The sequence below is a fragment of the Anarhichas minor genome, unplaced genomic scaffold (genome assembly GCF_050575085.1).
Source record: "Anarhichas minor isolate MPS153535 unplaced genomic scaffold, ASM5057508v1 ptg000014l, whole genome shotgun sequence".
Taxonomy (NCBI): Eukaryota; Metazoa; Chordata; class Actinopteri; order Perciformes; family Anarhichadidae; genus Anarhichas; species Anarhichas minor.
Window position 1 is genome coordinate 12550149 of NW_027466460.1, and position 17962 is coordinate 12568110.

The 17962-nt window shown below is 41.8% G+C and overlaps 1 protein-coding gene across 1 annotated transcript in view; it reads left to right on the forward strand.

Moving 5' to 3' along the window:
- The window catches only part of LOC142950103 (protein sidekick-1-like), a 138640-nt gene that overhangs the window by 100410 nt on the left and 20268 nt on the right, over positions 1 to 17962 (forward strand). Inside the window, exons 25-32 of the mRNA XM_076092002.1 lie at positions 2161 to 2282; positions 2393 to 2505; positions 4244 to 4394; positions 6805 to 7045; positions 8570 to 8685; positions 11160 to 11346; positions 12197 to 12295; positions 15380 to 15574. Coding sequence (XP_075948117.1) covers positions 2161 to 2282; positions 2393 to 2505; positions 4244 to 4394; positions 6805 to 7045; positions 8570 to 8685; positions 11160 to 11346; positions 12197 to 12295; positions 15380 to 15574 — 1224 coding nt within the window. The remainder of the gene's footprint in view (positions 1 to 2160; positions 2283 to 2392; positions 2506 to 4243; positions 4395 to 6804; positions 7046 to 8569; positions 8686 to 11159; positions 11347 to 12196; positions 12296 to 15379; positions 15575 to 17962) is intronic.

A 17962-nucleotide genomic window follows, 5' to 3' on the forward strand; every position in this document is an offset into this window, starting at 1 on the left:
CAGCCAGAGATACATAGCACCGACCAAACACAGTGGAGAGAAGTGGCTGAAAAGCGGGTCTGAAGTGCTCGATCTTGTGACGAGTGAGACAATTCAGAGCGGAGTGGATCGTGATGATTTTTGATTATGCCGTTTTCATGAGCAGAAACAAAGCTCTCGTGTATTTCATTTGTTAGGACATTATTTTTTAAAAACAACACACACAAACAAAAACAGGATTTCAGCCCAGTCTGCAGAGCAGTTGTCAAATGTGCCGCCTGCCTGACCAATGCCAAGTCAATTCAACAGCTGTCAGTGAAGAAGTCTATTCAGAGCCAGCTATAAATTGTGTGTGGCATTTGAAAGGTGGAGTTGTAAACCTTTCATTGGAATATTTAGTTCTGGTTGAAGTGTGCATAGAAAACGCATTATTATTCCTATTTGATTTATTCCAGGTGAACCAAAAAAAGAGGAGAAACTCACCATCCGGAGCAAATATTAATAGTCTTCTGGTTGCTTGTTGTTGACCAGAGTCGGTGTGGCTCTATATGACAGAAGCACATTGTCAAGCTTGTAGTGTTTAGCGCCACATGCCAAGGAACAAACTTGCTGCATCATTGATGCTACTGTCAGAGTATTTTCTTTGTACTGTAAGCGGATTGACTTGAGTTCTAATTGTTCTGTCTTCTAATTATTGCAACGTGATCTCATCCCTATTCGTCATATATTACCGCTCCCATGGGGGGCAGCCTTTAGCGTAGTATCTCGAAAAAACCTGAAGGTTCTCGCATGGTTAACGTGGTTGAGATAAAATAATCCTTTGTTAGTCTCACAGCAGCAACGGGGACAATGCAAAAACACGATATAGAAAATAATCTAATCTAAATATAACAGTAGACAGACTGAATAACAAAACGCCACGCGTCTGTATTTGACCTCCTGGTAGTGAGACCAGGCTGAATTATTTATACTGTTTGTACCATCTGCCAGTTAGTGAAGCTAGTCACAGTGTAGTTATTTCTCCTAAACAACTTATCCTCATGAAAAAGATGTTTCTACTGATTCTACATTTTAATATATCAAATGTATTTTTAAATATATAAAGTATAACAAATGTTGTCTTTGGGAGGAAGGAAACTGTAAGATACAAAGATATGTTACACCTGACACATAAAGGAGCTGTCTGTCAGCTCTGTGTATGTGTATACTTGAGGTGTATTGGGTTTACTAGATTTCTCAGCCAAGCCCTCACTAGTTTTCAGCTTCGCCTTTCCGTCCAGAGCGGTTGTGCCGTTCAGGCAGCCACCACTGGTCAGCCACATCGCACTTTTCCTGTCACTCATTAATTGAATGGAGATGGAACAATGTTAGAATAAGAATGGGTCAAATATAATTTATGAGGCTTGCAGCCTACTCAGACATTTATAGGCCTTAAATGGACTTTAGTGAACTGTGCATTTAATTCACCTCTCGCCTCCACTGGTGTGCAGATTTATCACTCTGTATTGTGTTGTCGACCTTAGAAATATTAATTAAATTGCTCTGACCAAGAGAGACGTACAGCGGCAGCATACGCGCCTGCGTTTTAGTTTAGTGGAATTAACGTTTTTCTTTCTGTGACCCAACTTGTATTTTATTGCATGAGCACATAGACATATTTAAAAAAAGGGCCGGAAGCAAAGCCTTGACTCACTCTTACTTAAAGGCTTTATTGGCGACATGATTTCCTAATTCTTCTCTTCCTATTATAAATGTTATTGCACATGTATTAAAGATGAGATATGTTGCAGTTCTGACCATTGTTTTTTTATAAAAGCAATATTTTGTCTTTCATTAATTTCTTTTGATCCATTCCTTTGAAATAATTCTCCATGCTGTGATGCTCCAGTCTTTTTCTACTTGAACAAAGCACTTTCATTTGTTTCTATTCTTTTTTGCAAATAAATTGTTATTGTTAATCGTTGCTGCAGCACCAGCAATTACTTTATTTCAAAGGATTTCTAACTCACTATTGAAATATCACAAAAAACATTAATATGAGCGCAACGATCCCGCGGGTTTTGGTCAATAGATCTTTTATGTACTTGTAAGAATACAGTACGAGCTGCATGAGAGCAACATTCTTTGCTGTTCTTGATAGCTTTGAGTAAAGCAGTACTCCTTCTGTTTTTCTCTCTGCAGAACTTCCTGGTGCACCATCTAATTTAGTCATCTCCAACATCAGCCCTCGCACCGCAACACTCCGGTTCCGCCGCGGTCGTGATGGCAAGACCGCCATATCACGATGGATCGTAGAAGGCCAGGTGTGTGTGTCCACGTTTGTGCACGTGTGCTTTTCTGACTCGCTGCTGATTCTGAAACGCAACTGGAGGAAAAACATTTTGTGACATGACTATGTCCTTTTAACGAACAGGTAATCAAGGAGGATGGAAAGGAAGAGGTGTGGGGAGTTGTCTACGAGAAAGATAACCGGCCCGATGCAGACACGCTGGAGATACCTGACCTCACACCGTTCACCCAGTACAGGTGAGCAGCAAACATCCACCGCCTGCACAAGAACATAGTTTACCACACACACAAACTCACTCACACACATCTCACTCTCCGCCAGTTTCTGCAGCATTGCAAGACTCAGGTGAAGTTAGATAAATCACACAGACTCACAGAGAGACAGTTCCATCTGAGACTTTTCTGTTTGTCAGCACCTTCACAGCTGCTGCATGCAGATCCTTATTACCCTCCCGCAACTTGCTAGAGGGAAGAGGGGGGGGATGAGGGCAGGGGAGAAGGTGATGAGACAGTGGGAAGGGCAACAGAGAGCATTAAAGAGGGGAAGAGACAAGGAGAGGAGGAAATAGAGGAGAGAGGAGTGTCTTTAATCCCTGCTCAAGGGCCGTGAAGAGCCTGCAGTTTATAAACGTGATCTATTGTCACACTGAACAGCAGCATCTCTCTCTCTCTCTCTCTCTCTCTCTCTCTCTCTCTCTCTCTCTCTCTCTCTCTCTCTCTCTCTCTCTCTCTCTCTCTCTCTCTCTCTCTCTCTCTCTCTCTCCTGCATGTATCAGTCTATCTGTCTGTGTGTGTGTGTGTGCACACGATGTACACTCACAGGGATTATGTTGTCACAGGCGACACCGTTGGGACATTAGATGAAGTGATGCACTTGTCTGTGTTTCATATCCCCCGCTTTAAGTCCCTCTTTACACCCTGCTTTCTACCTCCCTGTACAGGAGCCAGAACTCACAGATGTAGTCTCTCACATGCAGTCTGCACTCTCACACGTTTTATCACTCACACCCCACACCGAAGCACGGCTGCATTTAGAAGTTACGAAAGTAACAAATGCTCCCTCGTGGCTGCATGTGTGTGTGTGTGGGTTTGTCACCGAGTCTGTTTGGTTATATCTCTTTTTCTCAGACATCTTAACAATGTGCCAGTGGCCTTTTCAGAAATTCTCTGGTGGAGAGTTCCAGCTGAAGGATGCCATCTAGTAAAATGTGTTGCAGTTGTGAAGCAAATAACATGAGTATAACAAATGCCCTGAAAGGTCTAAAATAGTTTTTCTTCACTCTAACTGTGAAGTCTGGTCGTCCGGTTGACATGTCCTATGATATTTTGATTGAATGCACTACACTATGTTATTGGGTCAAGCGATCTCTCGCAATTGTATGCCTATAAAGTATCTGCTTCTACAGCAACTCTGTTAGTCAGTTAACAATATTAGACATTAGATATTAGAATATTAAAAACCTCACCCCCATGTTCAGCTTCAGACCTGTCTATTATGAACTGAATTGTTTTGTCATTATGTGTCCTGACAGGTAATCCAGCGATTTAGTATTGTACTGTCATGAAGTTGGTGGACTCAAAAGAGACAGATTTAAGAAGAAATGTCGAAATATAAACAGCAGAGGCTAGTTTCGGTCGAGCTCTAAAAACACTGGATCCTACATTACCCACAATGCAGCTCAATATCATCTTTTTGTTAGACCTTCCCTGTCTGGTAAACACCCACATATTTTAAACTCCCCAACCCCAGTGTGTAACGTATGCTTTTTGTTAGAAAGTCTCCAAACCTCGAGAGGCTACACCCTGATAAAGTCACTGTGACATCATTAGGGTGTTCTTTTTTTCAATGTTGGAGGTCACCCTCCAGTAGACATCATGCAACCGTTATCACTGGATGAGTAGTACTCCTCATGACAAATGAACTAAACTAAAATCAGTGCAGTGTCCCTCTAACTGTGCTCTCTGCTCTCACCAGGTTCAGGATGCGGCAGGTGAACATTGTCGGCTCCAGTGCCATGAGCGCCCCCTCCAGGCTGATTCAAACCCTGCAGGCTGCCCCTGACACACACCCCTCTAACCTCACCCTGCTGTCTGCCACACAGACCAGCCTGCGCTTCAACTGGAAGGTACTGAAACACATGAACACGCATAGAGACACACTTACCTCTTTAAAACAGTTAAGCCTCTCTCTGCCCCTTTACGGTCATTCAAATAGTGCTAATTTGACTCATGAGGATTCTCTTTGCTCTGCATATCTGTGTATTTGCTCTTATTGTAATATCAGTGCATGTGTGCGTGCGTGTGCACTCACTAGCAGCAGGACTGAACAGGTTGAGTGGCTGACTATAATCAGTGTCTCTCCTTGTTATCAGTGCTAACGCTAATCTGTCAGATTTTCCATTCACCGCGCGGACTGCTAGCAGCACAAACTGCAATGCAATTTTGTCTTTACTGTCTTTTCTTATTTACTCTTGTTCCTGCTCTTCGTCTGTCCCTCTTTCCCTCCCTCTCTCTTTTACTCCCCCCATCTGCTCTTCTATTATAACATAAATGAAGAGCAGAGTATTTTTCCATTTAAGAGTTGGAATGAGAAAAAGAGCCTGTCAAATCAGACACAGACACTGAAGCGCTATGGGCTACCTGTGCAGCATGCTAATGGGATTTTACCTGCATGTTAGCACCCAGTCTGAGCTTTGCTAGCTTTTCTGCTGTAATGAAACCATCACAATGGTTTTAGCTAAGGCTATTATTCTAAGCTGCATATTAAGGGCAATAAAGCTAATGTGACATTCTGTATTATAGCTCCTAAATGCTAAGCTGAGCTAAATCACTGGGGTATTTAAAATAACTGGGTGTTTCACTTCCTTATCTGCAGCGCAGCACAGAGCAACCACTGTACAATGTTGGTGAAAATCTTCTGTGGAATTATATGTTGCGGACGGACTGAACTTCTCACTAATGTGATTTTAGGGCACTGAATAATAGGTGGTTTTGCCTGCAATGCATAATGGCGTGGAGGTTCACGGGCAGAATAGGGAGGATGACGTGACAGAGAAAAAGTATGGACAGCAGAAGAAGGGAGGGTGACAGGAAATGAGAGCGGAAGCGAAGAGAGGATGACAGAGTGTGAATAAAACAGGGAAAAGAGGGTGATGGAGAGAGGAAGATCAGGGGATGGAATGTCAAAGGGGAGAAGACAGTAAAAGGCTTTTAGGATGTACTTTAAATTTAGACATGTCACATAAATAACCATATTCTTTAGAGCTACGTAATGCCTTTTCATATGTGTGTGTGTGTGTGTGTGTGTCTTTGTTTATATTACATTGTGAGGATCTAAACTTGATATTCCACTCGTGTTGTCAGGACCCAACTCCAACCTGGGTATGTTTTGATGCTGCCACTGCAGGGCACCAAAGTTCAAAAGGTTCATCTCATTGAGGCTTTATTTTAGAGGCCGTTAAAAACCTATTTTCTTAGTCAGCTTGTTACGATGAGTTATACATGATCCCAACATTTTCTGACAAAGTTAAAGCAGTTTTGGTTATTTCGCATTAACATTTTTGTTTTTGTCCTTGCTTTTTGCACTGGTTTGAAGTGGGCGGGGCCCTGCTGGAAAAAGGTTGTGTCACATATTTCTGTCAAACAATGAAAGTTTATTTGATCAATTAGTTTGCTTTTGTTGCCTGGTGGCTTTCAACCAAATCTGATCAAACCACACCCACACCGTCTTGATGTGTTTTTAAGTATAAAATTAATAACAGATGATTTTTTTAGGGTTGTACTGTACGTGTGTCAGAGTATCTGAGCATGTATCGGATGAATACAGTTTATGAATGTGCTGTATGTGTGTCTTTTTGGTTGTGTGTGTATTGTATTTTTCCGCTCCGCTAAGGACCTGTTGTCGTATTTTATATTTCTCATAAGTACAGGCGGGTTATCGCTCCATGTTACTTATGAGGAACTGTGTCTTCATAGAGCAACAAGCAAGTATGTTAACCAAATTATAATTTTACCAAAATTGGTTTCTCGCTCAATCATCCTTTTCAGCTCTTTCTCTGTATAGATAGTTCTTATTTCATCAATCACAGTCAAAATTAATTAAATTCACAGAGTGAAAGGATGGCACCGAGTGGTCAAGTGCTGATAAATTATAAGACACGGATCAGTATTGGCACACTGGTCTTCATTTATTAAGCTTTTGTGGAACACGGTTTACATTATTAAAAAATAATCTGCCTCTGAAATTATCGTAAAAATAGCAGATATCTTCCAAGTCTTAGTTTATTTTCAGTCTTATCCTTAACAACTTAAAAAATAAGGATAATTTGGAGTGCCCCTTTAACTGTGCTGTCTGTTCTCACCAGGTTTAGGATGCGGCAGATAACATTATCTGACAACATGACCATATATAGCAGTTAATACACACAGTTCTAACTGTAAAGTATGGCAAACATGACAGTAAACTAAACATAGTCACTAAAAAAACACAAAAACAGGAATGACCTCTCTTTAATCTGCTCTTTTGTTACCCTCCAGCCTCTTCCAGAGTCCGAGTACAACAGCAGTCCAGAGACTGTGGGGTACCGGCTCAGACTGTGGAGGACAGACGGCCAGGGGGAGGACAGGACAGAGGATGTGGAGCCAGCAGGGGGGACCAGGGAGACCACAGTAGAGGGCCTGAATCCCTGGACCCAGTACCAGGTTCAGATACAGGCTTACAACTCCATAGGACCTGGACCGTGGAGCGACACTGTCGCCGCACTCACTGCAGAATCTGGTACAAACACAGACCTCAATCACTCCTGTTTCCTGTTTGCAAGTGTCCAGCAGAGCTGCCTGTCCAATATCGTATTAGCCGGGTATAAGAAGTGAATGGATGAGGAATAAAGTGCACAATTACCACCCCTGAGTCTCCCTTCATCCTGCCACCTCTCTCTGCCCTCTACACTCTCCCTCTATTTCAGTGAGGGGAAGATTGACGGAGAGAGGGAGGGGGAGGGGGAGGGTTGGATGGCGTTACACATTCACCAACAGTGGACCGGCGAGCTGTCAGGGGACATTTTGTAGGTCCACTGTTGGTCGTGCTTTAAAGCAGTACTGCCCTTCAAGCCCCTCTGTATTCAAATGTAAATTGTGTTGGTTGTTGTGAATTTGAAATCTTGACCGCACACTCGCATCAATCTCAAGCAGCTCTGAACACACACACACTCCCAAATAACATTGTATGCACAGTATTGGGATGAAAGGTTCATGTAGAATAACTAACTTGTATTCCTCAACTCCTGAATAAATATGTATCTTTACACTGTGTCTCATGGGACAGTGTGATGTTCAATCCGACTGAAGTACAGCAGTTAAGGAGAGCCTCTAGTCCCGTCCACAAAGCCTGTTTTTTTCCACCAAATTCAACATTCCACTTTAACGTTGTTTTTCATCGGGGCAATGAAAAGTTTCAGTCTCAGTCACATGTCAGAATCCCCGGGCGCTTTATAGCTCCCTAAATGCTTAGGATGGGTTGAATGCAGATGATGAATCTCCTGTATGTATGTGATGATAAAAAATACAAATAAAATAACACAAAACAAAGTCGCTCAAAAGGTCAATATGTCACATAGGTCATGAGCCTTTGACAAACCTTCTGTCACACTGAGGTTGTTTTTGATCCAAGTTGTCTGAAGAAGAAATTGGTGTGCTACGGATGAAAATATATAACCTGATGGAAACAGCGGAGAAATGTTTTGTCATATCTAATATCAATTTTGTTCATCAGTGGTAAATGACTGCAGGCATCGAAGGTTGTTTTTTTCTTTTTGCCGTCTTTGTTGACACAGTGGGATTCTGTTTATTGAGTGATTGTTTCGTGTTTGTCTCTCATATTCTCACAAACTCGGCTCATGTCTCCAGTAGTAAAGTGGCACCAGCAGGGTTTTCACTGTTGCGTCATGCAAATTATTCATACTTTAATTAATCAGTTTTGTTTATGTCATACTGGGTTCCGCAAACTATTATTCTGCTTAAAAACTCCTATTTGAGCACATATCTGGGTGATTTTGCTCACTATTTCGCATTAATAATTATAATTCTATTTTGTTGCTGCACATAATATAGGTTGCTGTGTTGTCTAGTATTTTCATCAGCTCATTGTGTCAGTCCTGTGTGAAAATATTTTGTATTGTTATTTAAAAAGGATCGTAAAAATACTATTTTTCAACATGACTAGAAATAGTGGTCCTTACATGGTCAGGGTAGAGGGATAGTCCACTGTTGGTAATGTAGGAATGTGTGTGTTTGTGCTCTCTAGTTCCATCTGGGTCTCCGATGAATGTGACTGCTGAGGCAGTGAGTTCCACCAGGATCCTGCTCAAATGGTCTGCTCTCCCTCAGGCACAGAAGAATGGAGTCATACTTGGATACAAGGTGTATAAAACACACAAACACACACACACACACACACAATCCCACCCTGACCCCCTCAGCCCATTATCACTTCCTCCAACACCTTCACACACTTTCACACGCACACACACAAAGAGATGCACAAAGATATGCACACAATAACATCCAATATAAGCCGAATATGACGTAAAAGCCTGTAACTGCTCCATTTTGTTCTTCCTACAGAACTGCTTCTAAAAGCACCCCGCCTCAGTTAGTATGTCTGGGGGAGTGTGTGTGTGTGTGTGTGTGTGTAACTGTGCACATACATATGAGAGAGGCTTTAATGTTTAATACCCTTTCATAAAACAGCAGTTTTTGTGTCATGCTGTAGTAGAAACAATAGCTGGATTATTCATTTATGAAAAATGGACAATAATCCATAAAGCCTGATGGTTTTTGGGAAGTGCTTTGTTTGTTTGAAAAAAAAACTTGCAGCTGAGGCAAGAGAAGCATATTTGTTGTGTATACATGCATGGTGTGAATATGCTTTGTAGATCCTGCATTAGTATTTAAGTCCAGACTTGTGACCCACTTAAGCAGCACAGTTTACAATCTATACACGTCTGCCAAATTTTCTTGTATTTCCGTACTAAGTCAGAGAACACTGTCTTGCTGGAGCTCCCTGATAGTGACGTAGTTAACATATTCTTATGTTCAGGTTTGTAAGAAAAGGCTAGATAAATGCTGTTGATGGTGAAATGCCAGGTGCAGTCAATTTTTACCTAAGTGCACCACTCACTGGCAGTCACAATTCTCCTTTTACACTCCCACGCACACCCTCCACAGGATATTATAATGCACTCCACTTCCTTGTTTTATTTTAAAATAAATAGAAGACACCTACCAGTTCTCTGTATTTTTGCAATACAGCTTTTCTGGTGCAGTTGCATATATGTAGCACCCCTCAACATCCTTAGAAAGGAATTTAACATGGAGAAAGCACCTGCAAAATATTTCGCTAATATAAATCTGGCATTGAGTATAGCTCTTAATCACCACCCCAAACAAAACATAGCAAAAGAAAGCGTTAAAAAGAAGGAAATGCATCTTCATTTGCATGGACATGGTTGTGTTATAAATACATAAATGTACTGAAGAAACAGGCTGTACATGTGTGATATGAGCCGGCACCATCCAGTATTTTAGAAATGTTGTGTAGAATTCAGGTCATATTATCCACCATGCCCAGAGCACAACACACACTCCCCATCTGTGTGTGTTTTCTTGTTCTCTCCTGAGGATCACGCTGCGCAGTATGCCTACCATGTTAATAGGTGAGAAGTGGCCGCCAGCAGTAGCTCTTCAACACCTCCCATCCCTTAGTAGATGTTGAATAGTTCTCCTGCCTCCTGCAGTCCTGCCACGCTCTCCTCATGACGATTTCTGTTTTTAGACACTTAAGAACCGGCATTTCCCTTCAAAACCAAATGTGGCAGGGAATTTATCAACATGAATAAAACTGAGAGAGAACGAGCAAGAAAGCACGCTTCTCTTTTGACACATAATCATGTTGCCAGTGAAAGAGCACTGTGTGCCGATTTGTTTTTTTTACTGGTAGTAGTTTTTTCTTATTGTCAACAAATCCCATGAAAATACCAAAACTAACAGGCATTGATTCTGTATCAAAAGCTTAATGTGGCCTAGTCCTCGGTGCAGCACACCTCCATTGTCCCAAACACATTATTAGTCCAACTGTTACACTGGCTGACATGTTCCTTCATTATGATGCTCTCTGCTGTGCAGGCTGTAAAGCCCTTTGAGGCGTATGTGTGATTTTGGGCTATATAAAATAAAGTTGACTTGACTTGATGGTGATGGCCATGGGCACTGTGTTTTAATTCAATTCCTCATACACAGCTCTGTTGATTGATTTGTTTGATTAAATATTCTCTAGCACACCAAATGTGCCGCTGAAAGTCCCAAACAAATACACTTTTTACACATCATGTTTGACTAAAACCTTCATTTCCCAGCTGTTATGGGACATTTCTGTGCTTCCTTTAAATATTAAACAATATGTTCCTTGGACCTTTTTTAAACCTGCAATAACTGATTTCTGTGCCACATTCGGGCAGCATCAACAAAACACTGATATACTGTGAAAGTCTTTAGAGCTTTTACACTAAAAACAGACAGATATGGTTTATAATATCCTCCACTGATAATTTGATCTGGACAGATGTTGATCTCTATATAATCTTTCCACTGTAATACTATAATATTGATTATAGCAGTTTCAAAGATTGTAGGAAGAAGGCTTGGGACTGAGTGCAACAGTCTGAAAGTATCGAGAGAGTCGGCGACTAAACCTGCTGTAAATTTATTTTAAAAAATAGACAAGCAGTCCTTACAAGAGCGTAAATTGCAGGATCTAACTCTACATATTTGATCGATTTATGAAAATGCGATCACTTGTGTGACGTGTATGCCTGTTTGTGTGCGTCTGTGTCCAGGTGTTGTACAGCGAGAAGGATTCAGAAGAACCCCCCAGTGTTCAGGTGGTAGTTGGAGAGGGGAGTGTAACGCTGCTGCTCGGGGCTCTCCAAAAATACTCGGTGTACGTGCTGGAGGTGCTGGCGTACACACGGATGGGTGACGGCCCACAGAGCAACCCCATACTGCTCAGAACCAAAGAAGATGGTAGGATCTCTCTCTCTCTCCGTCTCGGTCTGATCACTGACCTTTCTATCCAGCACTTTGCTCAACACCTTTGCCTTTTTTTTCCTCACCTCTGTAGCTGTTTCTTTTTTTACCCTTCCCATCCCTGTTGTCAGCACAGCCAGCAGTCTTTCCCTCACTTCACTGATCATCCACTGGGTTCAGCTCACCCCTCAGACCCCTTCCACAGCCCAGACATGGAGAACACATTGTGTGTTTGTGCGCCATGTGTGCAGATCTCCTCAGTAACGACCATGGCAGCAACCTGGTCTGGTCTCCTTGAATATTGAAACACACACACACACACACACAGGAAGGCACACTCACACCTCATCCTCTATCAAACAGTGTCACGTTTGAAAAGTTTTTCTCATTTTAGGATGAAACAAGAACGGGGAAGTCAATTCCCGGCAATGTATAATGAACCTCCATCCTGTCTGTCAGTCACACACATACACATACTGTACACACACTCACACTCGCGCTGACATGTCTTTGGTGGTGTGGAACATGTACTTTTATCAGGAGCGGTGTGAGGCTGAGAGAAAATTACATTTTCTATTTCGCATCTTTTAGTAGTGCCTCTTAAAAATGTATCAGACACTATATATATGTGTGTGTGTGTGTGTGTGTGTAGAGAGCATATGCACACATTTGCGTGACTCGTTACCGCCATTCTAACTTATTAGAGTACAAGCTCTTGATGTTGAGATATTCTCTTTCTCATGACAGTATTCAAGGAGTCCTTTTGTGCTTTTTTTTTTCTCCTGCTCTTTGTATATTATTACTGTTTCATTCTGCTGCCAACTCCCTTCTCTATTTTTCTCTCCAGTCCCAGGCCCCCCTGTCAGGATGGTGTTTCCAGAAGTTCGGTTGTCATCCATTAGGGTGGTTTGGCAGCCGCCCACGAACCCCAACGGCATCATATTAGGTACAATAACTTTCACACACACACACACATATGAGAAGGCAGATATTTTAGAGCAACATTTAAATCATAATCCATTTTTCCACGCTTGTAGTGACAATACATTCATTTTCAATTGCTAAAGGACAGAGCTCGGCTTATAGAGGAAATGAGTGAGCTGTTTTAAAACATATGCACACACACACACACACAGAAACACACATCGCTGTGATCTTTCAAGGCAAGGAAGGAAGTAAAATCCGTAAAAAGGAAAAGAGCTGATTCTGTTTTTAAGCTTTCAAACAAGGGTCAGCTCTCTCTACTCTCCACTTCAGTGCCGACGTTTGTTGGTGAGTGTGTGTGTGTGTGTGTGTGTGTGTGTGTGTGTGTGTGTGTGTGTGTGTGTGTGTGTGTGTGTGAGTGATCAACATTGTAGCCGGGGAAAAGGGCTATTATAGCTGCTGAAGCAAGACCCCTTTCCTAATGCATACATTGCCTCATATATAAACACTGAGATTCAAACATATCACTTGTTTCTGAAACTGCAAATCACAGCGTGCAGAGTGAATCAGAGAGAATAGATTAATGAAGAGGAAGAGAGGTGAGGAAGAAAAGCGAGGAAGGGGTGAAAGGAATGTGAGAGCTGCTGAGCTGGAAACCGAGGGAACAGAAGGGGAGAGACAGCAGAGGGGAGATGTATGCAGGTGAGAGCAGGGACAGGTGTGTGTGTGTGTGTGTGTGTGTGTGTGTGTGTGTGTGTGTGTGTTGCACGGGGGTAGAGAGGAATAGTATTTGTCCTCTCAGTGGGGGAGGGAGTCGAGCAGGACGGTGTGAGTGATGTGTGACTGTACCGTAAGGGGGAGGACATTTAGTGCGACACCACTCTGTGACAGAAGGATGAGTGGGAGGGCAAATCTATCTCTCTCTCTCGATCACAGAGACACGGAAAAGTGCATTCCTGCTGTGTCCTTGCTGGGTACGAGGTGTGTGTGTGTGTGTGTGTGTGTGTGTCTGCAGCCTATGCAGATACAGATAGCTGTAGTGCACCGCTTTCTTTAGGGCTCATGACTGCCTCATTTCTCCTTGGGTTTTCCACCCATAGGCGACTGACAGAGGGTGGACAGAGGAGAAACAAGACCACAGAAGGTGCACAATCTAACTTGGCACAAGGCAGTGAGGTATTGGTGTTTTCACGTGACCTCTAGGTGAATATATTGCAGCCACAAGCTGCATCCCAATTCCAATAGTACATACTAAATATAAGGAAGCTTCAAGTATTTGTGTTCATACACTCAAGTCACAAACTTAAGTACTGAAAAAAGTCAGCATGCATACTAAAAAACACATTGCAATGCTCAAAGGAAATGGCAATAGCTTTTCAAAGTTACAGTTTGATGCCCGTCGCCTGACGTAATGCAACACTACGTGTTGCCGCACGAAACTGTTTCCAAAAAGGATTTTTCTACACCGTCTGCAACAATAGTATGCTATTTTATAATTGTACAAACTGTATGGGAAAAAAACAACGTCCTGCTTTGGCTGATAGAACATGTGGTGCAGTGTGCACATTAAAGCACATTTTAACACAGAAAGACAAACGCCATTCCAGCAATTTATTAGTGTGGCAATTTAATCAGGGATGGTTGGATGATTATTTTCCTCTACACGAGAGGGAAACCATTAGGAAAATATCACAAATTAGAACGGTAAACACAGGAGTCGATTAATAGAGCAAATCAAGTCATCGTTATTCTCACTTACTTCAATTAATGCATCCATAATCTCTGCATATCTGCAGGGCTTAATAAACATAACAATCCATTAAACATCAAATCAATTGAGATCATAAAAGTTAAAAGTCCTCATTTAGACTTTCAGAGGTTGTCTCTTTGTTCAGAATTCCTTCATGGTTTGGAGTGTTTTCTCAGCGTGTTAGCTTTACCTATTCTCTACTCGGCAAGCTTTCAGCGCTGACCTACTTTGTTGTACAGTAGTACTGCTAAAAATCTAGTAGCATTGTGAGTTTTTCATTAACACAGAGAGGGTCAGTGAGCGTTGAGCAGCTAAAAGCAAAAAAAAAAAGAAAACGAAATCTTGAATAAATACACATTTTGAAAGCCTTCAGCTATGAAATATCCTGGACCTGTTACATCTTTTCAATGCAAAATGGAGATGGGCTTTCACTAACATGACACTTTGTAATGGAGATGTAGCCTTGTGTGATAGCAGCGACGAACTAATGATATTCAGTACACAACATAATGATGCGCTGTGACCCAACTGGCAAGAGGATTTGTTATCAAGCTGTTATCCAATAATCTTCCACACACTGCGTTCGCATTAATATACAATCAGACTATCTGATGAGATTATCACCCACACAACCAGATTAAACCCCTCTGAGCAGATTACCATCCTGACAGTCTTACTGTGAACCTCCGCACACTCGTGTGTGTTTGCGGATGTGTGTATTTTGTGTACTATAAAATCTTCACATTGAGAGCCTTTGTGAGAGGCCAGTGGCCTGTGGAAAGCTTGGTCGGGGATCAGTGCTTTTGAGTGTATGTGTGTATGTGTTGAAGGGTGTTAGTGTTATTACATGGCCTACTGCACATGAGACAGAGAAACAGACACAAGCCGTGTACACCGTGGTTCAAAGGCAGCGGGACAGAGGATGTTTTTACAATGTGTGTGTGTGTTTGAGGGAATGTCAGTATGTGAGCTGTGACATGTGTGAATTATGACTTTGTGTATGTTTTTGATAACATCAGAGTGTAATATAAGGGCTCCATACCGGTACAAACGGCAAAGCAGCTGCATGAATGGAATCTCTTCAGAGCTGGACATTTTCAGGAACTGCAGAAAAGTATGTTTGTTTGTCTGTGTTTCTGTGTAAGTGCAGCTGTGTGACGCGTGGCACTGTGTGGTTATGTTTTCAGGCTTTTTGCTATCTCACATTGTGCTGTCTTTGATTCCTGTGGGCTCTGTGTTTTAAAGTAGGCCACAAAAAAATTAACGCACAGAAACACATTCACACACACACACAGGACTTTCACACAGATTTCAACCGTCTCCCTCCTCCGTCTCTCTCCGTCTGTCCCTCACCAGGCTACCAGATCTCTTACTGCTTGGACAGCAGGGACCCTCAGCGATGGACCACAGTGGAGGTGGGCTCCAACGCTCGACAGTTCACCGTCACAGGACTTTCCTCTGAGCAGGCCTACGTTTTCCGACTCACCGCTCGCACCTCCGTGGGCTGGGGCGCAGAGCAGGAAGCCCTGGTTGTTACCACTGAACGCAGAGGTAAAGGACACACACATTTGCATCAGATCTGTCTCTGGAGTCTTGCAGATTTTAACCACTCCTATTAAAAAGTAGGAACCTGAACTGGCACGCTGCCACGAACACATGGGGTGCAAAATGTGTTTGAGAGGTTTTACATTTTTTTTCGATCATATTTGAACAATTTTATTACAGTATAAAGTGGACACAGGGAGAGAGAAATAGCATGCGATAAAGGTATCAACACTGCTTTCAGACATGTAGTTAATTTCATTTCATTTAAAGACCTATCAGCTTACTATAAAGCATGTAGTTCTATACAAACACATATTTTTTCCTGCCAAAGGTTGAACAATGTTTCACATGAGAGATTTCGTATTTGTGTTTTTAAATATAGCTCCTCTTACTGGTTTAGGTGGGCTCAGTTGGAAAAAGGTGATTTCACATCCTTCCATTCACCAGTGTGGTAACATTAAAAGAATCTGATGGGAGTGTGCAGATGTTTACTTATCTTGCCAGCACTGTCAATCAAATCTGATCAAACCACATTCACACAGTCCTGATGAAGCAGATTAAAAGAGTTTTTGAGAGTTTATCTTTTTGATACAGAATATCTCTGGATGTTTTCTTAACTTTAACTTGTATTGTCGCTTATTACGTGATGAATATTTAATGTTGTAGTAGTGAAATGATAAAAGCCTTAATAGGGTTTTAATAGGCCAACAACACTTTGGCGTGCCACAGTTGCAACTGGTATAAATGACTAAAGGTTTATATGGAACAGTCATTATGTTATTTTATAGTTTTACTGCTACGCTGAGTCAAATTGTCAGCTGTGAAAAGACCTACAAGGATTACACATTAAATGGTTGATGGGTCGCTGATGGAGTAGTTTGTGGAAATAAAAACACACAAAGTTGCTCTCAAGAGTGTGTTCGCACTGAGGAACAGAAGAATAAAACTCAATTACTTTTTGAATTATCAGTTTCTCGCTCTTCTCTCTCTCTCTCTTTATATTGAAAGACTTAACAGCAACAGTGTGATTCAATTCTGAAACAGTTTTCGGGCACTAATGGAACCAGTGTAACAAGTGTGTTCATTTTGCTTCTAGAAACTTACTTACTTCTACGCTGCTGAATAATTCAACAAGAATAATGGGGTGTGAGGTTGGTAGCTTTGACTAACGTCGGGTAAGATTTGCCTTTTTCGTGCACCCCCACGATATATGAGTATTATGCATCTCATGTGGCATTTGCACCAAAGCAATGTAATAATCTGTAATGAAATCCACATTAAATTAGAATGATGCATAAGGAAATAAAACGTGTTCAATAAACCAGATTAGACATGAAAGTCTGTAAATGAGCCAATTTAAAGCAGGAGTAACTTGATTATCGTTATTAATTTTGACTGTGCTTTTCAAAAATGTTTGCCATTGCAGGAGGGAAGTACAAATGTTTGAAGGGTATTTTCTCCCTTTTTACATACATTTCCAAGTGGTCAAAGATGATATTTTGTCATTTCCTACAGTAATGCCAGTGCAGCAAGAGTCTGGAAAGGTCAGCTGAAGTTTAAGCATTTTAAAATGTTATGATCTCTGCAGCCCTACTTATGGGGGTGTAATGAGTTGTGGCAGATGTGAAAAACCTCGCAGAGATAAAGTTCGAGAAAGAAAAGCAGGCAAGGAGCTTCAGACGTGGAGCTCGGACAGATTCTCAGTGCTTCAGCAACAAGTAGTGTGTGGTTGGAAATGCGGAATCCTTTGTTACTGGGCACTTAATATTAGCACAAGATGAAGAATTGATGACCTTTCCTGTGTGTGGGCATTTTAAAAGGAACAAGAAGAAATGACATTTAGAAACGTCAGTAGAGGAAGAGCTGCTTGGCAGTAAATGTAGATATTGAAATGAGCAGGTATTAGCCCTCCTGCAGGGGCTTAATGAGAGTCAGTTCCAAAAGCTGCCTGGGGGGTCTGTACCTGACGCGGCAGATGGTCTGTTACACAGAACCATCTGAGAAGCCATAATTGGAAACTGTTTGGATAGGAGCGGGCACTGTCAAAAAATATTTGGCATGTGATTGGATGAACCATTCGTCAGTCACTATCTATAACGAGCTGACTTCAATCCTTCTTTGCTCTTCTTTCAATGAAGAAATCCGATCCAATTGTGTTCAAACTGATGCTATTGCAGTATTTACACTGACCTCTTCAGACAGAGTTGGAGAAAGAAGTTTTGACCTCCCATTATAAAATGCGGATGAATTTACCCAAATCTTCTGCCGATCTTCCCCATCCATGGGCCCATACAGTGCTGCATGAATGTGTCCTAAAACCCGGAAATGAGTCAGCATCTTTGCACTTCCGGTTCCTACATCCTGAATCCAATGGGTTTCTTGAAGGGTTTTTTG